Genomic DNA, 25,156 nt, shown 5'->3' on the forward strand with positions numbered 1-25,156 from the left:
GCTGAAGTGGATCATGCAGCTGTGTACAGTGATTATATCATGTAGATCAGTGATGCGTTTGTGCGCTGTGGCGTGTTTAGTCCTCACAGCAGAGCCACACTGAAGGCTAAACTCGACTTGTTGATGTTGAGTTGGCGTTTTGGATGAGGAGCCAAAAGGAATCGAACCGTTGTAAGGTTTGCGAACAGCAAAATTTTAAGGCTTTTCTCTTAACATTTTTTGGAGCTAGCGTTAATGGAGCACATATGCATGGACTTTTTACTTGTGATTTATGTTTTAACAGTACCAGTATATTCGCGTGCATTTCAACGTGCATTAAAATTCAACTTCTGAACTTTTTCTTGCACTTTAAAAAATTGCTTTCATTCAGAATTGCACAGTTCGTGTTGAGATTCGGATCAAGTGCCATGACTGTACGGAGAGGTGAATATATAAGTTACCAGCATTAAATCGGCTTGTTACCTTTCGTTTATATAATGTATTAAATTAATAGTATTTTAATCAATAATGTCAATAATAAATTAATAATTAAATTATAATTTGTTATAATTAATAGCAACCAATATTATTACATTTATTGTATTTTATATATATATATATATATATATATATATATATATATATATATATATATATATATATAAGCATATTGTGATAAAGTTCATTATTTTCCATAATGTAATGATAACTTTCATATATTTTAGTTTATTTTATATATATATAGACACACACGCACACACACAATATTAGTATCATAAATAAAAATATTTAAATTTGAAAACACATTTGTTTCTTTTAGCTTTTAATGTGTGACATAAACCTTTTTTATTTTTATCATTAGTTGCAATTTTTGCAGATATTTATGTATGCTGTTCTTTTAGTATGTGTTTTTGAATGTGTTTATATTTTTTAGTCTGTGTTTATTTTTTATTTTATTGTGAAGCACATTGTGTTGTTTTAATTGTGCTGTATAAATAATGTTGCCATTGCCATATAATGATAATTAATAGTGTAATGCTGCCTCACAATTAGTCGCGACTAATCGTTTGCAGAATAAAAGTTTTTGTTTACATAATATATGTGTGTGTACTGTGTATATAAAATATATTTATATATATATAAATTACATTATATTATACACATTCAAATGTTTCTTAATTATATACATGTGTGTATGTGTTTGTATTTATACATAATTATTACACATAGGACAACCACATATATTATGTAAACAAAACCTTTTATTCTGCAAATGATTAGTCGCGAGTAATCGTGAGGCAGCATTATAATAGTGTCATATTTGGTTATTACTGCTAGCATGTGTTGTTTATAACAATAAATACTAATAAAAATAACATTAGGTCACGTTATTAGCATATATTTATTTAAAATAATCAATAATAATAACAATAAAATAATATCATTTCATATTTCTCCTCTTTTTCAGTGAACGTGGTTATTCTGGTTCTGCTTGCCATCGCCTTTTTAATCGTATTGCATCGCAATCTGCTTAATCTCAATGATTTCCTCAAGCAGGAGAATCCAGGTACAAATATTAACGTTGAAGGTTTTATTTGGACTCATTTATATGATGTTTCCTCTATGATTTCTGTTGTATTTCTGTGTGTACAGATACAGTGCCTGGGATGGTGGTGCCCTTTGAGACTGATTTCCTATCTGATCATAAGGTCATGAAGACAGGAGATGAGATCCCAGTACTCATAACTGCTCCTGAAGAAAGATTGGGTGCTACTATCACTGCAATGAACAGCATCCACCAAAACAGCAAAGCCAATGTTGTATTCAACATCGTGACGCTAAATGAGTCTGTTGATCATCTCAGGTACATCTTACATATGATAATATAGGTAATGTGAGATATTTTAAATGATTATTTATTAAATGTGTTCATTTTTTCAGGACATGGCTCAGTAAGACTGATATAAAACATAAAGTTATCGTATTTGATCCCAAGATCCTTGCGGAAAAGATATTGAATGACCCTCAGAGAGCGGAGGCAGTGAAACCGGTACACATAAATGCTCACGTTTAATTATACTGCAATGCATCTTGTGAATAGTGCATCGTAATAAAGATGAGTGTTTTTATTTTACTTCTTTTTTTGAAGTTGAACTTTGCCAGATTTTACATGCCATTGTTCTTGCCTGATGCGGAGAAGGCGATTTACCTGGATGATGACGTAATTGTACAAGGTGAAGAGTAAAGTATTGTCATTTTTGTTTAAAGTGTCTGAAGTTTTAACTAAAGCTAAACCATTGGAAAATAATTCATGTTTTTTAATATTTGCAAATAACTGATTGACATCTCTTTTCCGTCTGTGGTTCAGGGGATATTCGGGACCTTTTTGACACCAACATTAAGTCTGGACATGCGGCAGCTTTTTCTGAAGATTGTGATTCTGCATCGTCCAAGAGCCTCATCCGAGGAGCCGGAAATCAGGTGTGACAGGTTTCACCCGATCGCATTTCAGTTTTTATACTAATTCATATTTAAAAACAAGCATTACATATCTTAACACATTTTTCTCAATGCAGAACAGCTATATTGGCTTTTTGGACTTTAAAAAAGAGGCGATCAGAAAGCTTGGAATGAGAGCGAGCACCTGCTCTTTTAATCCTGGTGTCATTGTGGCCAATTTAACCGAGTGGAAAGTGCAAAATATCACCAGTCAACTTGAGTTCTGGATGGAGCGCAATGCTAAGTACGCTATGCAAACCTTTGATAAATCTGTTTAAATCCTCTTTGGTTGGTTTAACTGTTGATTTGCTCTAGGGAGGATCTTTACAGCAAGACTCTGGCAGACAGCATCACGACCCCACCTATGCTCATCGTCTTCTACAAGCATCATTCAAGCATAGATCCCTTGTGGCACGTCCGACACCTCGGTAAGCTGTTGATGCTTGTATTCTTCATTAAAGGTGGGGTGCATGATGCATAAAAGCCAGTGTTGACATTTGAAATCACCTAAACAAACACGCCCCTACCCCAATAGAATCTTTACATTCTTTTGATAGACCCGTCCCACACATACGCAATTTAAGCAGCGATGTTGTTTAGTAGACACGCCCCTTACTGCTGATTGGCTACAAATGTGTTTTGGTACTCGTCCCGACTCACTTTTCCAAAGTGTCTTTCGAAAATCATGCACCCCGCCTTTAACACAGGAGAACTGACTATGTGATTATTTGATGTCTCAGAGACCATTAAGATTTATTTTTGTTTTCAGGGGCGACCGGAGCAGGAAACCGATATTCTCTTTCGTTCGTGAAAGCTGCTAAACTTCTCCATTGGAACGGACATTTTAAACCATGGGGCAGGACCTCTTCTTTCCCCGAGATTTGGGAAAAGTGGTACATTCCAGATCCCACAGGTAAATTCCACCCAATCCGGAGACACACTGAGGAGAAATAGCCTCAGCATATGGACTTCATGAAAACTTGCCAAAATGTTTTAGAGATTTGTATAGTGTTTACAACAAGAATCCCATTGTAAGTTCCAAGGTGTTGATCAAATCTGGGACATACATTAAAACACAAGTCAAGAGGCATCATTCAATATTAATACACTACCTCAATGCCTTACACTAATACATTCACTTTTTCTGTCACATTCACAATTGTGATTTTAAAATGTGTGGTATCTTAAATAATTTTGGGTAAAATCGTGTATCATTACTGCTTATTTTATTGTGCATTTCCATTTAATTCCTGAGTATTTCAGAGAGGCCTTGAGACACAACATGGTATTATTTCACCTTTTGTTATACATTCAGTTTTGTTTACATTTGTGCATGTATTTTTTATGATGAGCTAACTTCAGCATACTCGGTGTTGTCCTAGCTGAGGGGAAATGGTGCCAATTTGTACATAAAAGAAAATGTTGTAACTATTCAATAAAGTTCAATACAAGCTTTTATACGCAATGGTAGAGTGTAAACTCTTTATTTTGTCAAAAAGCAAAAAAATCTTAAGCATAATTGATTATGTATTAATACATATAGACAAAACAACCATTACACAAATATACAGATCCCAGGAAGCTGTCAAACAAAGTGTTTCTCTTCAGTCCACATTAATGTGATGCCACTTCATACAAAGTCTGTGTTGAAATCATATGCATCCTCATTGCTGTTCAGTTGGATTGAAGTCAGGTCAGTGTTGATGGTGACAATCTTCACTGCTTTTTCAACAGGTTTTTTGCCTGCAAAAGATAAAAATAAATAATTATTATGATTGCTGTAGACAATTGTTAAACAGATGATAAAGTGCAGTATTCTCAAAATGACAAACCTTTGCCTTTCTGTGTTGGTTTCTGGATCTGTGTCTCTGGTGTTAAAGCAGGGGTTTCAACTTCAGCCTAAAAGACAAAGTGTGAAATGCCAGTGAATATTTAAACATCAGTTATTTACTGCATTGTGAAACTTTCGGTACGGTCATTCAATGTGTATTGGGAAAAACAGCATTTAAACTATGTGTATTGCTGTAAACATTATGTTTGTTTTTAATAAACTGAACTATTTTTATGGTTACTTCTAAGACATGATTTGTGAGCATTACCAAAAAAGTTTAACTTTAGCTAATGGACTGCTGTTGGATATCACAGGGAACCTAATGTTGCCTTCAGGTGCGATCGAAATGATCATGACTACAAAAAAATGCACATGACTGTCCTCTGATGTTGTGTTTACCACTAGTGAGTTGAGAAATGGTTTAATACCCAAATGCAGGGTTCTTGCAGGTTTCAGCAAGTTAAATTTAAGACCTTTTTAAGACCTTTTAAGACCATTATGAGTAAAATTTAAGACCAACACGACACATTACTAGAAGCATTCAAATTATCTCAGAAATTCTTAAAAAGTTCTATTTTTATTGATTCAGTTATAGAAAAATATAAAATGAACGCAGTTTTAAAACAGATAATCAAAATACATGGAAATACATTATGCTTAACTCTATTAGACCGCGATTGTTGGCGCCGACAAATTTTACCCATAGCCCTTTAGGAAGAGACTTCTGACAATGGAAGCCCAAAAATGGCTAGTGAGCCATTGAAATACATTGAGTTAGAGGCAAAGAGCTGTGATTTTTCTTAATTAATAGTCAAGAAATGCATTGATTTACAATATTTATACATCACACTAAAATGTGTAAGTAGTATTTTTATAAAATTCTATCAACAATGTTTTTTGACAAATAAAATTCACTAATATTAGATCAGTTAGTATGGTCACCTGCTGGTTTGTGCCTAGTCTTACACTGCCTCATACAACTTTAAAGCTTTAAAATGTATCACACTCTGTAGTACGTAAGCTTATAGGGGAGGTTTCCCAGACATGGATAAGAGCTTTCCAAACTTGAAAACAATTTGCACTGACATATCTTAAAATACATCAAAATGCACACAAGTAATGGTTTTAGTAAGGCATGTTTATTAAAACAAGTTATATGTCATAATTAAACTAAGGCCTAGTCCTGGTTTAAGCTAATCCCTGCCCAGGAAACCACCCCATAATGTTTAATGTACAACTGGCTGTGTGCTGTGTATATATCTTGTGCCTGTTTATAAATATACAAAGAACAAAAGATCACTTTCAATTATTATTAATCCCTAAAAGCATTAATATATGCATTTTATTAATACAAGTTATTAATAAATTAATGTATTGCATTTAATTGAATACAGAATCACAGAGCCAAAAAAACACTCCACCCATACGTTTTATGCATAAATATGCACTATATACTGCCATCAGGTTTAATAGCCTCTCTAATTACACAATAACGGATGAATCTGCATTAAGAAAATGAAATGTACCATTAAAAGGCTGTTTGATATGTGTTGCTAACGTTATCCACTAGGACCGTTTCTCAATCCGAAGGCTGTAGCCTCCGAAGGGTCGCATTTCTTATTTCAGAAATGGTCTTATTTCAGAATATTAACTTTGAAATTAACTTTAAAATATTGATTGTTGTTCTTGGTTGGTCGTTGTTTGTTGTGGTGTGCTTGTGACTTGAGAATGTAATGCTCAGTTAACTTAAATAAACCAGGCGATGCCGTATGCAGCAGCCTGCCTATGCGAAAGGGCTCTGATCTACCGCTGTTCATTTAACCGTAACTCCTGAAGCATTTGCGCAATCAAAACGTTTGAATTGTTCCTAAAAGAAAACAATTGCACTTTTTTGAAATATATGGCTAATTACGGTACTTTCTTGCTTTCCGTCTGTCAATCGCTGATGTTTGTGCAGAGCTGAAGGGAAAGCGTGTTAGGTTCAAGTGCATCGCAGCAAAGAGCAATATTAAAGTCTAAAATATAAAACTGTGGTAACACTAAAGTTGACACGCTGTTGGTGGCTCGTGACTCGACGGCCCGACTGTTTAAGTTGATTTTCAATAAAGCAGCATTGATTTTTGTTCGCTTCTGTGTCCTCTATGTTTCAGAACCTGGCAAATGCTCAGGTAAGCCACGGGCTTATAAATTACCCCGAAAAAGATTTTTGCTTATACAGAACTAAGTTTAAGGATTGTTTCTCGCCAAACCCACAGTAAACAGTCAGATCACAACACCTGAAATATAGCTTATGGCACGATTTGCGTGGATTATGACAAAGGGCGGAACGTTTCTTTTTAGAGACCCACCATCTTACACTTTCTGCCTCCGCCACTGATTAAGTTAGTTCTTCAGCGTTTTAAATTACTATTTTATTTTCTGCGGACAACGCTTTTTGGGAATGGAAAGAGGTAAGAAATTTAAGACTTGGGTAAATTAAATTTAAGACCTGGGATAAAAATCTGGGTATTTTTAAGACTTTTTAAGGCCTTAAATTTAACATTCTGAATTTTAGACTTTTTAAGACTTTTTAAGACCCCGCGGGAACCCTGCAAATGACCAAGATGGGCGGCCCTCAAACTTTAAAAATGGCTGTGGCAGGTATTAAAGGTGCTGTTTTTGTGATCCCATTTTTCAAAATTAAGTTAGTGTGTAATGTTGCTGTTAAAGCATAAATAATGAGAAAAAGCTCAAAGTTTAATGCCAAGCAATATATTTATATTATATTAACAAAATTCGCTTTTTACACTACAGAGAATGGCCTGCAGCCCTCTTTCCCCCCAGATTTATGACATCAATATTGAGTTTTGACCGAGGGGCAACCTTCCGATCTCTCTAATGAAGCCAACGCGGAAGTGACTTAAACTGCAATTCATGGACTGGCCGCTTGAGGCTGGCTCCAAAAGGGAGTCCATTCCCATAGACTCCCATGTTAAAAATGGCCAACTTTACAGTAGAAAATAATGTTTACAGCCTGGTACAAAAAGTGTTTTTGGTCTATATAGCTAATTTTGCCCTTCATGACAACTGTGAGGGGGGTGAATTTTTTTGTAACTCATCCGTTTAGATTATATTAAACCTTAAACTTCTGCATAATTAGGGGCGTGGCCACTTGAGTGTTGGTTAAACAGCCACTGCTGTCACTAGACTCACGCTAGGTGGGCGTGGTTTCACCTCAGCTTCACCCATGTCCCGCCTCTTTACCCATTTTCGGTTTTCCGCGAGTAATTCGCGGGGACACGCGGCCAAGATGGCGACGGCAGGCAACACCGCCTTTAAGCTTCAAAAGCGATCTTCTCAAACCAATGGGTGATGTCACGGACACTACGTCCATATTTTTTTACGGTCTATGGTTTTGACTAACCTCCTCCCACAGGAATACGCCAGTCGCCAGCTAAGCTAAGCTACTGTTGAATCACAACACACTAAACCAGCTACACAATCACAACACATTTCTGAAGGACGGACTTCAAAGAACAAGCTCAGACCGTTTTTAGGACAGTGAAAACAAAAGTATATTGTGTGAAAAGTATGGTTTTGTTTTACACACAAAACACACACGTTATTACACACCATAAAAACAAATCAAATCTTTAAAAAAAACAGGACCTTTAAAGGGATAGTTCACTTTAAAATGAAAATTCTGTCATCATTTACTCAACGATGAATTTTTTTTCTCTGATGAACACAAAAGAAGATATTTTGAGAAATCATGGTAAACACACAGCAGTAAGTGACCATAGACTTCCATAGTAGGAAAAAATATTTTGGAAGTATTGTGATAAATGACTAAGAAAATGTTTTGATAAATGATGGTAAGCACACAGTTGACGGTACCCATTAAATTCTCCTAAAATACCCATCATATTTTTTTATTCCTACTATGGAATAAAAATGCGTATGGCATGGGAATGCATCAGACCAGAAATGCAAGCTCATGCGAAGACATTTCGTATTTCGCTGCATATCAAGGTTCAAGTCTGATGAATTGTGATCTGCCAATTCATATCACATGGAAACGTGACCAGTTAAAAACCGGTACGTCACGGCATGATATTTTAAGCAAAGTTGGACAAAGTGCTCCTCTGGGCAACGTCCAAAAAAATATGCATGCTCTAATCTAGTATAAACGCCCTTTAGATGAAAATAAAGCAAGGTATATTACTCTCTTATAGAAAATGAAGGACAAAAATGTTCATCAAGAGTGTTTTGCATTATGTTTTTTATGAAGCCACTGTATACAGGGTTCCCACACCTTAGTTAACTTCAAATTCAAGGACCTTTCAAGGATGTTCCAGGTCCAATACCCTCAAATTCAAGGACTAAATGAGGGGACACATTTCAAGTGAGAGCAAGGTTACATCGTGTTACCTTTTAAGATACATTGTAACAGTTCCATTTCGAAGGAACTCGTACTGCGGTGACACTTTGGGGACACCTCCAGGGGTAAGTGCATGTATATCAAATTCAACCAATGGTGAGGCTACGCCACAAAGACAGGGTGACGCGGGAGCCAGGAAGTATATATGATTTTTTTTTCATTTCTAACAAAGCATGTGCTAGTCATATGAAATACCTCTGTGTTGCTGACCGTATCCATCTTTTCCACTTCTGTTGTTGTTGTCATCTTCACCGCTGTCTGCTTCTCTGTAGGCATCTCACTGACTTTCAGCACACCAGCAGTTGGGCCTTTCGAGTTAAAACTTATACTGCTGGCTAAATTAGGGAACCGCACACCTGAGAACAGATAGATGGCGTTTAACATCCACCACATTGAAAATAAATCCCTTATTTCTGATATGTTTAATAAAAACAACCCTTTAAAGCCAAGCGCAGACTACAGGACTCAGGCTGGTCATCTTTGATATACAGTCACAGACAGTATGCTATCATACACACTTTTAATTGACACACAGATTGCAATCAGAAAATTGATGCTCAAGGGTGTTGAGTACCATATTGGAAGTTATATTAAAAAAAAAAAAAACTACGTAGAAAGAAGGTTACATACATCTTGGATGGCAGGGGAGTGAGCAAATTTCACTTTTGGGTGAACTATTTTAAGTGATTACTTAAGGGTAAGGAATGGGTTAAAATGGTATTTCCTGAATAGGATTGTTGCCCCAAGAACATGCCTTGCTAAGTAAAATTAGGATGTGCGCACTTCCCCTTGACTAAAAACAGGAGGAGCTGTTGCGAGCCCGAGTCGTGCAGTGTGAGAAGATCCAACCCGAGACGTACTTTTGATAACATCTTCATTGCCTCTCCTCACTTTGTCCATATTCAGTCCCGATTGCAAGTCTGTCACAATTGCATCAGAGAGGTACGAGGGGAGACCCTGTCGCTCTGGTACTCTGCAGTGATAACTCAGTTTAGCCCTAAAGGAAAAACATCACACCCGTGAACTTAGTAAGAGATACTTCACAGGTCAAAACTTGAATCTAAATTTATAATGAATATCATCTAACCCCGTCCAGTCACCGAGGAACGTCGTTGCTGCCAGCTCCGTGTTTGGTATGCCACCTTTCTGCAGGAAGCCTCGCTTTTTGGCAAAGGTGGTTAGGAACTCCAATGAGTTTCGGTAGTCTGGGACGTTATACTGCAACATTATCTAAAAAAGATGGAGGAATAGTTCAGCTTAAATAATAATTTGCGATTTAACTATATGATGCATGTTTTAATATTATGTAATGCCAATTGCAGTATTATATGTTGCTGATTGCACTGTTTGAGTAAAGTGTTGACTGCATCCAGTGGACTCTTCTCATTATCTTCCACCTCCAGGCTCCTGAGGGCCATCACATCTCCAGGGTTAGACGGGGCCGCCACTATCCCCGGGCTGTCAATCATCTTCACTTTCTTTGAAATATGCACTTCCTGCATACATCTGTAAGGAGGAGAGTGCAGTTTAGGGTGGTGCTATGGTGCCTTTGCAGTAGTAATGCATTGTGGGATTTGAAGTTCAGTGTTGGATTGATTGAAGACTTCATATTGTGGTCAGATCAATACAGTTCATCATGCTTCAAAGTATTTTTTAGATTTGGAAATATTCAAGCAAATAAAAAGTTTACCTAGTCAATCCTCGTTGTACGCCAACGTTACACGCTCTGATTTCTTTTAAACTGTTAATAATGCTGCTTTTTCCTACATTAGGAAAACCTGGAGAGGATGGAGGGGAGATAGTTCAGTACGAATGTTTCCTCACAAAAAACACAAGTGTTGGAAAAATATAATAAATGATATCAGAGTTGGATTATTTTGTCATCAAAGATTTATGTTTTCATCAAGTCTCATCATTTCTCATTTATCACAAAATGGTGACTGTGGTCCACATGTCAATTTCTTACCGACAACACCAACTTTGAGCATTTTCTCCTCATCTTTTGAAACCATATCACTAAGTGTTTGAAGAAGAGAACTGCTTCCGAAACAGACGGCTGCTCGGCTGTGATCCACACTAATAGCCACACTTTGTTTTTTCTGTTGCTGGAAAATAGTACACGAGACAAAATATTCAAAATATTGAGCTTGGAAATAAAATCAAGCAGTGTTATTGTTCAACCCTTTCCAATCAATTCCAGAAAAATTTCACAGACAGGGTCAGGTATGTCAGAAGTTAACGGGGAAAATCGCACAAGCGGTTTTATGTAAAGGGATCCTCTCAATATTGCCCCATGATTTACTCACCCTCAAGATACATATGTCCAGATGTAAATGTCCTTGCTATTTCCAAGCTTCATAATGGTAGAAAAACAGGGATCAGGGAACAACTGACTTTGAAGCCCAAAAAGTGCATTCGTCCTTGACAGAAGTGGTCCAGTGGGTTAGTAGGGGTCTTTTGTGGTGATTGATGCGATTTTGTAGGAAGAATTCCATATTTCAAACTTTACAAACCGTAATAACCAGCTTCCGGTAACGACCCATCTTGGTCTCAAGCGATTCGCGAGTTTTAGCGTAGTGAGTGTTGGTTGCCATGGGTTATGGTACATTCACAGGGTGCGCAAGCGTTAACGCTTGACAGAAGGCTTGTCTGAAGCGTGGCCAACAGCCAATCACAGTGGCCGCTACACATGCTCCGGTCTTCTATAAACGTAATTGGCTGGCTATGCCTAGGTTATTTGCATAAGGCGATCTGATTGGCTGACGCATGTGTTGCCGCTTTAAAAGTTGAGAAACGTTTAACTTCTGCCGCGAGTAACAGCAGTGACGCGGCGCTGAGAGATCCACGAGTTAGTTCGGCAACGCCTTTCGTCACCCATTAAAAGTCAATGGGAAGCGTTAACGCTTACGCCCCGTGTGAATGTACCATTAGGGTTGTGCTGATAGACGATAGTAGGGCTGCACGATTAATCGAAAAATGAATCACAATCTCGATTCATACATAAATGCGATCTTCATTCTAAATGACGGCGATTCACTTGCATATGTGACCAGTCACGGAAAGTAGGGACACAAGTCGGATCTGGGGCATTTTGAGTTATTCACATATTCTGAAAGTGCAGTTTCTAAGCTTTCCAACGATGTGTAACAGATTGAAATCTGATAAGATATGGAGAAGTTGTGGCCATTTGAATATAGGAACTCAGAAATACTCAAACCGAGAAAATCGAGACGAAAGGGACTCTTCTTACCAACTGGGGGAGACAATAGGGCTGATTTACATCTCATTAAGCTAAGCCATACCCCCTGTAGAGCCGTTTTGAGAGACAGATGTTCTAGCATCATATGTAGTATTTTATGACAGAAGTCCAAATGACAACATGCAAAAATAAACATGACTTTTTACCTTTGTGTTGATCACAAGTCGAATCTAGTCTGTTTCAGATTATCCAATGACCATTTTGTCCACAAATGCGTATAATCCGTGAAATATAGATAGTCTATTGTTTACATCAGATTTCGCATGAATGTCTGGTAATACAACATCATATACAATCTGAGGTCTATTTACATCGTAACATGTAAGGGTATATGATTACACTCCGTTAAACACATGAACCCGCCTTCAAAGTTTGTATTTAAAATAGGAAGGTAGTATAATAGATCATCCAAACAGCGCCGTCGAAAACTTGACGTCCTTTAGAGATGTTACCAATCGCTCGCTCGTTCCTCCATCAGCCAATGACTTCATGGAAAATATTGATAGACAAAGCATGTAGCCAATTATATAAAGAATACAACGATCTCCGTGTTACTTCTGTGTGTTTGGACTCATGCTGCGCTGCAAGAACAGACAAAGAGATGACGACAAAGTACCGCGAGAGCGAGTCGAAATTAAACTACTCCGTAAGATTTCTTGAAGAGCTCTCGCGGTACTTTGACGTCATTCGACTGCGGCGCCGCATAAACTCAGTGACGCGGCTGACGTACGATGCGGCTGACTGTTATTTGTTCCGCCCCAGCTTCTTTTATTTTTCTTTTGTTTTGTGCGCCCGAGCTTTACAGTCTGGGGAGACGCACGCTATAAGCTTGAAAAAAAAAAACTTAGCAAACATATCTGAGGAACAGCCGCGTCACTACAGTCACGTGACTTCACGCTCGAGCCGGAAGAGAAGACAATGCTGAATAAAGTCGTAATTCTGCTATTTTTGGACCAAACTGTATTTTCGATGCTTACTGACCCACTGATGTCACATGGACTACTTTGATGATGTTTTTATTACCTTTCTGGACATGGAAACCATCCATAGATTTTCAATGAAGGGGACAGAAAGCTCTCGGAATAAATCTAACGTTAAAACATCTTAAACTGTGTTCCGAAGATGAACGGAGGTCTTCTGAGTTTAGAACGACATTAGGGTAAGTCATTAATTACATTATTTTCATTTTTGGGCGAACTATCCGTCACGCTGTTCCCTTTGGGGGCGGAGGCGAAAACACAAGCTTATCCAGAATGTAAATATACACACAGACAATGACGCCCCCGCTGCACGCTAGAATCTCTGGAAAAACAAGCCTATTTTAACCGCAAAATGTACGCTTTTAAATATACAAAAACTGCTATCTCAAACATGGAGAGGCTTCTTCGTGATCTGAACTAACAGATTCTGCAATAAAACGAAAATCACAAATTTAAAAAAAAAAACGTTTCTCATTTTCTCGGAACTTGTGCTGCCGACTTGTGTCCCTGGTTTCCGTGACGGGTCACATATACAGTAGTTCCCTGTATTCAGATCCTGCATTCATGTATTTACACTACAATCCAAGATGGTATAATATCAGTCAAACTTACTAACACACACTTATACAGGGTAAAACCAAACCCTATTCATTCACCAATCAGACCTGATCGTTTCTCCCCCTCTCATCTCATTTGCGGCATTCCGCTGTCACTCGCTTGACATAACAACGTGGCAGACCTAAACACAGTCGTTTACGTAGCTTTGGCGCGGCAATTTTCACAAAAAAGAGAGGCTAAACAAGCGTCATTGTGGAATATCTTGGTGGCAACGGAGAAAGTGACGATGCAACAACATTGGTTTCGAAAGAAGGCAAGGAAATTAGTTACCTCCGTACGTTTCTGAATCGGAAGGCTGCAGCCTCCGGAGGTCGCATATGCAGGCTGCATACATCATCAAGGCTGAATCATTTGAGTTAACGAAGCATTACATTCGCAATTCATACACATACTACAACAATTTATGATTAACTAAAAATAGTAGTCAACTTTATAATGTTAACTGTTAATATTCTGAAATTATACACAGTCTTTATGATGCGCAGTTTAGAAATACACCCTCCAGAGGCTGCAGCCTTAAGATTGAGAAACGGCCTGTGTGTCACCGCCACAAGTTCCCCATTAGAAAGGGTTTTTAGCACTAGGGGAACATTGTAACATGTCTGCGTTTCTCTTTGATGCTTAAAATGTTGATAATTTAGTCTTTTAAAGGTTTAGTGTTTTTAAAGTTTTAAGGTTGGCCAGTTTGATAGCTGTTAAATTTACTAACAAATTTGAAATTACTCTAAATTTGAAGGGGTCAAAAATAAGGAAAAGAGACTTTTAAGACACGTTTTTATAACTTGTATAATAGTCTTGTAGCACATTTTTTTTAAGTTAAGTGCATAATAAATGTTTTTGTAAAAAAAAAAAAGAGAATCGAGTTAGAGAATCAGGATCTCAATTCCCATGGAGAAAAATCACGATTCACATTTTAGCATGAACCATGCAGACCTAGACGATAGTATCGTCGACAATCATCAGAAATATCGTCAATAGCGGCCTTTCATGACAATAGTTGTTGTTAGTTATTTTTATTATCATCATAGTTTCACATTAACATGCGTATTGTGTGCTTTTTCTCACATGAGAAGCTTTGTGGGCTTTATTTTGTGTGAGAGAGCTTGAAACATGGGCGGATTCCTTCACATACACACACCTCGACTTAATGCGCATGTCTTGGACTCTTGCTCGGACCTGATTGCACGCGAAATGGACTCCTCCTACCACCTGAACTTGTAATGCGCATGATTTGAACTCGTCCTCGCACATTAGCATGTAATACGCACGGCTCTGACATTTCCTTGGACTAGAGAGGTTGTTGGCTCGCAGAGGGTTAAAACCAGCGAGTGTGTTGTTCCCACTCCCTGCCACAAGCGCCAGGGCTTTAATGACTCGTTCGGATAGCATCAGTTTTAAGAAGGTTGCAGTCATGACAGTGTTATCCTTGCTTCTTTTTTGTCCACCAATCAAGTGACTTTTCATAAATGAGTCAAAAATGAACAAATTAATAAAATGAGTAAACTACTGCCCTGCCCCTCCGATACTATCGTGTATCGGCAATCTCACAGACTGACAATAGGATACGATGGGTACGTTGCACAGTGAATTTTGTGAGTCTAAGATGGGGTTGTTACTGGAAGCTAGTTATTGTAGTTTATGAAGTTTGAAATGTGGATATTTTTAATAAACCACATGGATTACCCGCAGAAGACCTTTATTTACTCTTTGGAGCCGTGTGGATTACTCTGTGAAGGATGAATGCACTTTTTGGGCTTCAAAGTCAGAAGTTGTTCCCTGATTATAAAGCTTCTAAAAGATGATGTATGGATTGCTTGAGGGTGAATAATTTTGATATTTGGCTGGAGTATCCCTTTAACTGTGATGAAGTTTTTAGTTATGAAGGCCACACATATACATATACATACCACAGTTCTGTCCTGCACTTGTGTTGCTGCCTTAAAGACAAAAGTTGGACATTCGGCTTCAAGATATCGAAGCCATTTCTCCAGGTTCTCTTTAGGAACAAGATCTACAAAGGAAAATGGTCTGTTTAGTAAACCGCGACCACATTAGCCATGTTTACATGGAACCAAATCTGTTTGTAATCAGATTGATGGCTCAAATCAGACTGAAAAGCCTTCAAGTAAACACCTTAACTGATCCGAATGAAACTGAAATTCCAACTATATTAAAAAGACCAACAGGGGAAAATTAAGCATTTACAACTGTGAATCTATTCACAGGATCCAAAAATACCTTGTGCACATGCGCACTGGAATTGCGCTTATGTTCACGTTTTGTATTCTCTTATTTACACATTGCACAATACTCATTGCAAAACCATGCAATAGCAAGTCATTGTCAATTGGGGAATGGGGCATGTGCTGTAAATTCGGTTTGCGTGTTCTTTACATAAAGCAATAAAATAGCATTGTGTTATTTGAAAATTTTGTTTACGTTGCACATATCAGTCGGATTGATGAAAACTGGTGCATGTAAACATAGGCATTGATAATCAGATGACTGAAGGTCGAAGGCAACACTGAAAGGTCCGCACCTATTTTGTTCAATATGAACAAGAGCTTTTTCTTTCCCTCGTGTTTTAAGATGGTTTCCTCCAGCTGAGGGCAACGGCAACCCAGAGGATCCCTGGCATCCAAAACCTCCAAAATCACATCAGAAGCTTCAATCACCTATAAAGCATTTCAATGTAATAAATTTTCATCCTTTCAGGTGTTAAGGTTTAGATCATCATAGTAAACATGTAAAACACAATTCATTTTATACAATATGGAAGTGCTTGAAATATTAATCCATGTCCTACTAAATGTAAATCTGTTGACTTGCCTTGTTCAGTTCACTGCATCTGAAAGTTTTGCTGTTTTTCTCTTTAGCTGCTGCAGCTTTTGCTACTTTAGCCTTCTCCACCTACAAAGCAAACAAACAATCAAGTTATATGTGATACAGAGATCAAAGAGTTACTTTTATGCTAATATATCGACACATTTTTTACCTTCTTAGCTTTCTTGGCTGCGGGTCCGGCTTCATCACTGGCTGCTTCTTTTTCCTTTTTTCTCTTTTTTTCTTCTTGTTTAACGACCTTGTTTTGCTGTTTCTGTGCTTCAAGCTAAAAAAAATCAATAAAACAAATGTAATTATTAGGCATCAGTTTATTGTCTCTAAAAGGATAGTGTCATAAAAAAACAATAATAGACTGTGCATTACAATATTATTTTAATAGCAAAGATAAAGTTTGGTTTTATTATGGTGTTGCACTACAGTAACAAATCATACCTCCTGTTTTCTATGTTCAGCTTCTCGAAGCACCTCCTCTTTAAAAGGAGCACTGTTGGGTACTCCAACATCCTTTTTAGGCTTTCGGCTTATCCCTTTCTTCTTTGCGTCTTTCCGTAACTTGCGGTTATGCTCCCGAACCTTGACATGAAAAACAACTTACACACTGCCGATCTAATCTTTAACAACATTCAACTTTATAAAGCACTTGATGCAAAAGCAGAACTTTTAAACGACAGTACAAGTCAAACTAAGCACAACATTATTCAATAAACTATTTTACATCACATCCTCTGCTGGCTGCTTTATCATAAGATTTATCATAAGATCAAAACACATATTGGTATAAATTTTTGTATAACAAAAACAAAAGTTATTTGATAAAATCACTACCAGCCAATACTTGTTTCTTAAAATCTGTTTTGGACAAACATTGTTTGTTAAAATTGGTATCGCATCAGCCAAAAGTTGCTTGTTGAAATCGGTTTCGGCCAAAAGTTGCTTGTTTAAATTGGCCTTGGCCTAAAGTTATCGACCAAAACAAAAATCACTACCAGGCACTAAATGTATGTTACAATAGTTATTAGCCAATCTTTTGGTAATATTGGTATGAGTCAAACTTTGTTTGTTAAAATCGGTATCGCCGGTAAAAATCAAACCCGGTATTATCGGACGAACGTTGCCGGTTAAAAATTGGTATTATCCTAAGAGCATTGCCGGTTAAAAATAGGTATTATCGGACAAGCGTTGCTGGTTAAAATCGGTATTATGGGCCGAGCGTTGCAGATAAAAATAAAACCCGGTATTATTGGACGAACGTTGCCAGTTAAAAATTGGTATTATCAGACAAGCGTTGCCGGTTAAAAATTGGTATTATCCTACGAGCGTTGCCGGTTAAAAATAAGTATTATCGGACGAGCGTTGCCAGAAAAAAAACGCTATTATCGGGCGAGAGTTGCCGGTTAAAATTAGGTATTATCGGGCGAGCGTTGCCGGAAAAAATCGGTATTACCGAGCAAACGTGGCCGTTTAAAATCGGTATTACCGGGCGAGCGTTGCCGGTTAAAATTGGTTTTATCGGGCAAGCGGTGCCGGTTAAAATTGGTATTACCGGGCGAGCGTTGCCGGTTAAAATTAGGTATTATCGGGCGAGCGTTGCCGAAAAAAATCGGTATTACCGAGCAAACGTGGCCGTTTAAAATCGGTATTACCGGGCGAGTGTTGCCGGTTAAAATCGGTATTACCGGGCGAGCGTTGCCGGTTGAAAATCGGTATTACCGGGCGAGCGTTGCCGGTTAAAATCGGTATTACCGGGCGAGCGTTGCCGGTTAAAATCGGTATTACCGGGCGAGCGTTGCCGGTTGAAAATCGGTATTACCGGGCGAGCGTTGCCCGTTGAATATAGGTATTATCAGACAAACGTTGCCGGTTAAAATCTGTATTATCTGACAAACGTTGCTGGTTAAAATCTGTATCGGGCAAAAAAACACGTTTGTTAAAATTGGTATTGGCCAAAACTTGCTTGTTAAAATCAGCATCTGGCTAAAATTTTTGTTAAAATTGGTACTGGCTAAAACTTTATTGTTGAAATTGGTTAAAAAATTACTACCAGCCATGAAATCTGGTCAAATTGCTATCAGCCAATAGTTGTTTGATATTATCGGAATTGGCCAATAGTTGTTCAGTGATATTGGTATCGGCCAATAGTTGTCTGGTTATACCTGTATCATTACAAGTAAATAAAATTACATCAGTACATCCCCAATATGACAAATTACATAAAACTGAAAAAATTTACGATACATGTATTACTACATAAGTCATTAGTATTATCGTAGGCTGTTATAGTGAGTGATATAAGCAAGGATGTGTCTTAATAGAAAATGTTAAACAGGCACATTCATACATGCCAAGTGTAAAAATGCCAGCTCCCTGCTTACTCATAAATTGTTACATGCATAAACATTTATAATCTCTTACCTTCTTCTGTATTTTGAAGCGTTTGGCGCATGACACGCGTTTGCTAGCCTTCTTCAACTCTACACAACAGACACGTGTGACGCAGGTTACAGTCTTAATACAGCCATATTTACTAAAATATTGTAGTTTATCGTGACGTTATAACAAAAAGACGCACAAATGTGTACACCTTCATCTTATTACAATGGTTAAAATGTAATTTAGCTATCAAATACTCACTCGGTCTCTTCATGTCTGTACAGCACGCGCTCTTCCCTCAGTCACACAGTGCGACACGTGGGTCTCCTCCTCACTTCCGCTTCCGTTTTCGCGCCGTAAAGGGTTAATTTTTTCCTCAATACAATCAATCAGCCCTGGTGCTGAATGTTTGTCAGTCCTCAGACAGTTCAGCTGATCGGACACTGACGGTAAGGACCGCCGCGTGTCGTTACCGCTCGCGCGCGCCGTTCATGTTATAAAAAAAACCCGTGCATCATCACGCGGACCGTTGCATGGCCCAGATCGAGCCGGTGTGTGCGTACGTGCGTGTCTTTGTTTTTATGTGCTGATGCATGTGTCATCAGGTTTCACCGTGCAGACACATAACTGTCCCATCACAGTCTTCGTCATCATCATCATCATCATCGTGAAGTAAAAACTGCACTGGCATACAGCAAATCACAACAGTGCTGTCTTACTGGCTATATATTGATTATCACACATGATAACACAAAAATCTGAGTATATCATACATCATCTTCTGCATATCATTCATGTAAGGTGGATGCTACTGTTATTACAGCGTTATAAAGCTCCCGTGTGTGCAGTATAAAGAGGATTTCTATTGATATGTTAAATTTCTATTGATCACCATGTTGTCTTGTTTCTGTACATTAAGAAATTGGACATTTCTCCCATCAGTGGTACGTGAATGTCTCCAGATGTATCCACTAGTTCTGTCAGTAAACTCGTATTATCTAGTATTGCTGTACTGTAGGATTATACAGATGCTTCCATAGGACACAGGTGCGTTGTCGCGGTAGCGAGTCTGGACGAAACTTAACTTTCAGTCTCTGTTTGTTTTATGGCTAAACTGAACAAATATAACTTAATTATGTTAAACCATTCTTCGCAAGCATGTGATAATAGGTCATTGAAATTTGGCTCCCCTTGTGATGTCAGAAGGGGATAATACCACCCCTTAAACTGCACTATCCAACCACAGCACTGCCATTTAGTGCAGAGATCAGCTCAATTGCATTTTAAAGGACACACCCCAAAACGGTACATTTTTGCTCACGCCTACAAAGTGGCAATTTTAACATGCTTTAACATATTTTGAGCTAGAACTTCACATACGTAGTATTGGGACATCAAAGATTTATTTGACATCTTAAAAAAGTCTTGTGAAATGTCCACTTTAAATCAAATCATTTTAGATGTTACCACTCAAAGCACATTTTAGGTTAAATAAAAATAAACATTTTACAGTTTGTTGTAATTGTATCTCCTGTACGCAGCTTTATTGGCGTGGTGGCTAATGCCAAGTTTTTACAATCAGTCACTATTATTGTAGTATCTTGTGAGTAAAATTGTGTGTAATTTTTATAAAGAAGTGTAGTAAATATTTCTACAACGCCATGTTTAATGTTTCCCCAGAAAGTAGCTTTCCATTTGGTTTACTGAATATTAACCCCTTTGGTCAGTCATCCAATCCTCTTGATTATTTTTGTAAAGGGCTTTCGCGATGGGCTCGAAGCGACGGAGAGCCACGTCTCCGTCCAGCAGTGTGAGTGGAGGAGATTTTGAGGACAGCCAAAGCACATCCATACCTTCAACTAGCAGGAAGAGAAGAAGAATCACAAATATACCCACCGTTGACCCCGTGAGTTCAGTGTGGGATCCGCATTCAATTTCACAGCAGTTGTGTTGTATGCAGTTAAACTACATTTACTTGCATGCATTTCACAGCTTTATAAAACTTTTAGTTGTCAGTATAAAATCCAATGTGTGTGTATTTTGTTTCCTCGCAGATTGCTGTGTGTCACGAGTTGTACAACACTATCAGAGACTATAAAGATGATCAGGGCAGAATGCTGTGTGAACTTTTTATCAGAGCACCAAAAAGAAGGTAAATGGGTTTTTTTGTGCATTATTATTGCAGACCTAACATACCTCATAACAGTTTACTATTGTTGTGTAACACATGCACAGGAACCAGCCAGATTACTATGACGTGGTGTCTCAGCCCATAGACATGATGAAGATCCAGCAGAAGCTGAAGATGGAGGAGTATGATGATGTTGAACAGCTCACCGCCGATTTCCAGCTCCTTTTCAACAATGCCAAGAGTTATTACAAAGTATGGCATAACTGTACCACAAACAGCTCACACTTTTACAGTAGACAAAATTTGGCTCACTTTTTATGTGCTTTTATCAAATAGTTGCTTATATATGATGAAATTAGATATATTGATATTTTTATTGTTATATTGGTTGTTTTCAATCTGACATTCATATTAAAAAATATATTACATTGTCACTAAAAACACAATTTAATGTGCAGCCAGAGACTCCAGAATTCAGGGCGGCGTGTAAACTTTGGGATCTGTATATCCGCACCAAAAATGAGTTTGTGCAACGAGGGGACTATGACGAAGATGACGACGATGGGGACGATGCACAGGAAAACCCTTCAGGCTCCACAGAGGAGGAGGTCAGAAAGCTTATCTCCTACTTACAGGCTTTTGTTAAACTCACATCTAATCCCTAAGACACACTTTGGTGTTTTATATGGGTGCACTTTACTCTAGTTTGTTGTATTTTTACAGTCTGTCTCAAGTCTTAAGGAAGTACTCGGGCAGCTCCTGGAAGCTGCGCTGACATACACAGAACATGGACGTCTCATTAGCGAGCTCTTCCAGAGACTTCCCTCTAAAGTGGTATTTTTTACGGCCTAGTACATTTAGATTCATAAATTGGACAGACGCTATTATACAAAGTGACTTAAAAATATACATCCGATCAGTTTATGTGTTTCCTGGTAATTGAATCAAATATTTTCCCCCTCATTTTTAGCAATATCCAGATTATTATGCTATCATTAAGGAGCCGATAGATCTGAAGACCATTGCACAGAGAATACAGGTAAATTTCACCACTTCTATCACTTATTTTTCAATACTTCCATATTTACACTGAGGTTTCTCTTTCTGCATAGATGGGCTTCTACAAAAGTGTGAACCATATGGCAAAAGACATTGACCTGTTAGCCAAAAATGCCAAAACCTACAATGAACCCGGATCACAAGTATTTAAAGTAATAAATTATAATGTATTCAATATAATTTAAATCATTTTTATATCTGGATTCTTTAGCAATTGGTAAGATTTGTTAAAATTTAAAATGATGAATTTTCAGGATGCAAATACTATTAAAAAGATCTTTGCACAGAAGAAGATGGAGCTTGAACATGCTGAACCGGTTAAAACCAGCATCAGAATCAGGTATATTACTGATTTCAGATCATGAAAAGTGAAATACATGATTTCAGTGTAAATTCATTAGTATATACAGTGCTGTGCAAAAGTCTTAGGCCATCATGCAAGAATTAGATTTGTTGTTTTTGCACTTGTTGTGGTGATCATATATGATTGTTTCTCAGTCTCTTTAATAGAATACAACCAGAAAATACAGGAAATATGTATGTAGTATTAAAAACTGTATAAAAATGTAAACTGATGTGTCAAGTTTTTAGGGTAAACTCCCCTTCCACTTGAGCGATAGCAGGAAACTGCAGGATCTCTTAAAGGTGCAGTGTGTAATTTTTAGAAGGATCTCTTGACAGAAATGCAAAATAATATACAAAACTATATTATCAGGGGTGTAATAAAGACCTTTCATAATGAACCGTTATGTGTTTATTACCTTAGAACGAGACCTTTTTATCTACATACACAGAGGGTCCGCTTACATGGAAGTCGCATTTTATGCCGCCATTTTTCTACAGAAGCCCTTAACGGCCAATTTTTTTTTACTTAGTTGTCTCCGACGATGACATGTTTGTCCGGGGCCTGCTACAATAGCTTCTCTGTGTGTTTCAAAAGCGAGGGGTGAGCAGTGGACTAAGCCGTGTGGTTGCAATTCGCAACCTCACCACTAGATGCCGCTAAAATGTACACACTGCACCTTTAAACCTAAATAAAATTAAATCCTAATTAGAAATTTGTTTTTTTAGGGCCCGAGCACACCAGGGTGCGAGGACCCTATTGTTTTTGCTCGGTTTATTATTATTATTATTATTATTATTATTATTATTATTATTATTATTTATTCTTCTTCTTCTCCAAAGTGAATCGCATTTTTGAGGGGCGAAACATGCTCGAAAACTCATGAAATTTTGCACACATGTCAGAAGTGGTGAAAATTTACATGTGGTATAGGCGCTAAAAGTGGGCGTGTAGAAATGGCTCGATAGCGCCACCTGCAAAATTTCAAGAGAACAGCCCCCCCGCTACGAAGAACGTACAGATACGAAATTTGGTAGGATCATCTATCACCCCAAGACCTACAAAAAAGTCTCTTGGAGCGAAGCTCTAAACCCAACAGGAAGTCCGCCATTTTGAATTTTTGCCTTGATTTTTGTGCAAATTTGGTCATTTCCAGGCTTCATACTTTAACGAACTCCTCCTACAGATTTAATCCGATCATCGTCATATTTGGTCAATCTCATCTAAAGTCCTTTGCGATGTTAAATTGCGGAGATCTTGACTTTTCGTCAGAGGGTGTGTCCGTGGCGGCCTGACAAATTTCTGCATTTTCGCCATGAAACAGGAAGTGGCTCTAACTCAGGCATACAATGTCCAATCTGCCCCATGCTTCATACGTTTGATAAGTGTCTTGGCCTGAACACATTTCAATGCCAATATTCAACTTCACTCATAGCGCCACCTAGAGGTAGGAGGAAATACCATGTTTTACGCTGTGATTTACTGCTCTTAGAGATTTAATCAAATCATCATCATATTTGGTCAGACTGATGTTAAGCCCTTTGCCGTGATAAATTGCGAAGATCTTGACTTTTCGTTGAAGGGCGTGTCCGTGGCAGCCTGGCAAAGTGTGATATTTCGCCATGAAACAGGAAGCTGTTGTAATTCAGACATACATAGTCCGATCTGCCCCCAACTTCACACGTTTGATAAGGGTCCAGGCCTGAACACATCAACATGGCATAATTGAGTATCAGTCATAGCGCCACCTAGAGGCAGCAGGAAATACCACCTTTTATGCTGTGACTTACTGCTCTTAGAGATTTAACCATATCAACATCATATTTCATCAGTCTAATCTCAAGACCTTGTGTGATGATAAATAGCAACGACCTTGACTTTTCGTTAAAGGGCGTGTCCGTTGCGGCCTCGCAAAGTATCGCTAAATGAATCCCATTTTTGACAGCCTAAACGAGCTCAAAAAGTCATGAAACGTTGCACACGTGTCAAAAGTTGCGAATATTTTCATGTGATATAGGCTTCAGAACTTGGGGTGTTAAAATGGCTCTATAGCGCCACCTACAAAAATTCAATAGAGCAGCCCCCCCGCTACGTTAATCGCACAGATACAAAATGCGGTAGGATCATGTATCACCCCAAGACCTACAAAAAAGTCTCTTGGAGCAAAGCTCTAAACCCCACCGGAAGTCAGCCATTTTGAATTTTCTCTGTAATTTGAGTGCAAATTTTGCCATTTCTGGCCTTCGTATTTTAACAAACTCCACCTATAAATTTAATCAGATAATCATCATATTTGGTGAGTGTCATCTAAAGGGCTTTGCAATGCTAAATTGCGGAGATCTTGACATTTCAATGGAGGGTGTGTATGTGGCGGCTTGCCAAATTTCTGTGTTTCTCAATGAAACAGGAAGTTGTTCTAACTCAGGTTTAAAATTTCCAATCTGACCCACGCTTCACAAGTTTGATAATTGTCCTGTCCTGAACACATCAACATGGCAATATTCAGTAAAAGTTATAGCGCCACCTGCTGGAAGCAGGAAATAACATGTTTTACACTGTGATTTACTGCTCATTGAAATGTATTCAGATCATCATCATATTTGGTCAGTCTGAACTTAGGGACTTCACAATGATAAATTGTGAAGATCTTGACATTTCGTTAAAGGGGCGTGTCCGTTGTGGCCTGTCAAAGTTTGATTTTTCGCCATGAGAAAGCTGTTGTAACTCAGACATGCAATGTCCGACCTGTCACAGACATCATACGTTTGACAAGGGTCCTGGCCTCAACACATTAATGTTACAACAATCAATTACAATCTTAGC

The 25,156-nt window shown here is 38.1% G+C and overlaps 3 protein-coding genes across 9 annotated transcripts in view; 2 read left to right on the forward strand and 1 right to left on the reverse strand.

Moving 5' to 3' along the window:
- glt8d1 (glycosyltransferase 8 domain containing 1) lies at nucleotides 1-3,943 on the forward strand. Of its 2 annotated transcripts, none has more exons than XM_055184979.2 (10): nucleotides 1-171; nucleotides 371-423; nucleotides 1,448-1,546; nucleotides 1,633-1,843; nucleotides 1,921-2,029; nucleotides 2,129-2,213; nucleotides 2,348-2,460; nucleotides 2,556-2,722; nucleotides 2,794-2,906; nucleotides 3,248-3,943. In XM_055184979.2, the coding sequence occupies exons 2-10, from the start codon at nucleotides 408-410 to the stop codon at nucleotides 3,430-3,432; spliced, it is 1,098 nt and encodes a 365-aa protein (XP_055040954.2). In that variant the 5' UTR covers nucleotides 1-171; nucleotides 371-407; the 3' UTR covers nucleotides 3,433-3,943. The 2 variants fall into 2 exon arrangements, with proteins under 2 accessions (XP_055040954.2, XP_055040953.2); XM_055184978.2 differs by having other exon boundaries at nucleotides 2-176.
- gnl3 (G protein nucleolar 3) lies at nucleotides 3,932-19,230 on the reverse strand. 2 transcript variants are annotated; one of them, XM_073875878.1, is made up of 15 exons: nucleotides 19,062-19,230; nucleotides 18,843-18,901; nucleotides 16,863-17,003; nucleotides 16,582-16,695; nucleotides 16,416-16,496; nucleotides 16,126-16,261; nucleotides 15,494-15,597; nucleotides 10,696-10,834; nucleotides 10,420-10,507; nucleotides 10,053-10,235; nucleotides 9,817-9,954; nucleotides 9,590-9,726; nucleotides 8,925-9,085; nucleotides 4,317-4,377; nucleotides 3,932-4,221 (listed from the first exon to the last, which is right to left on the reverse strand). In XM_073875878.1, the coding sequence occupies exons 1-15, from the start codon at nucleotides 19,072-19,074 to the stop codon at nucleotides 4,109-4,111; spliced, it is 1,668 nt and encodes a 555-aa protein (XP_073731979.1). In that variant the 5' UTR covers nucleotides 19,075-19,230; the 3' UTR covers nucleotides 3,932-4,108. The 2 variants fall into 2 exon arrangements, with proteins under 2 accessions (XP_073731979.1, XP_073731978.1); XM_073875877.1 differs by having other exon boundaries at nucleotides 4,311-4,377.
- The window catches only part of pbrm1 (polybromo 1), a 25,872-nt gene continuing 19,841 nt past the window's right edge, over nucleotides 19,126-25,156 (forward strand). For 3 of the 5 annotated variants that reach the window (XM_055184969.2, XM_055184971.2, XM_055184970.2), the window contains exons 1-9: nucleotides 19,344-19,472; nucleotides 20,559-20,706; nucleotides 20,855-20,952; nucleotides 21,036-21,183; nucleotides 21,390-21,539; nucleotides 21,655-21,765; nucleotides 21,902-21,970; nucleotides 22,044-22,142; nucleotides 22,245-22,330. In XM_055184969.2, the coding sequence (XP_055040944.2) occupies nucleotides 19,390-19,472; nucleotides 20,559-20,706; nucleotides 20,855-20,952; nucleotides 21,036-21,183; nucleotides 21,390-21,539; nucleotides 21,655-21,765; nucleotides 21,902-21,970; nucleotides 22,044-22,142; nucleotides 22,245-22,330 (992 nt within the window). In that variant the 5' untranslated portion in view covers nucleotides 19,344-19,389. Of the gene's footprint in view, nucleotides 19,250-19,343; nucleotides 19,473-19,578; nucleotides 19,597-20,558; nucleotides 20,707-20,854; nucleotides 20,953-21,035; nucleotides 21,184-21,389; nucleotides 21,540-21,654; nucleotides 21,766-21,901; nucleotides 21,971-22,043; nucleotides 22,143-22,244; nucleotides 22,331-25,156 lie in introns of those variants that run through there. The other 2 variants (XM_055184972.2, XM_073875873.1) reach the window with 2 other exon arrangements.

Source organism: Misgurnus anguillicaudatus, chromosome 14, assembly GCF_027580225.2.
Source record: "Misgurnus anguillicaudatus chromosome 14, ASM2758022v2, whole genome shotgun sequence".
NCBI classification, from domain to species: domain Eukaryota; kingdom Metazoa; phylum Chordata; class Actinopteri; order Cypriniformes; family Cobitidae; genus Misgurnus; species Misgurnus anguillicaudatus.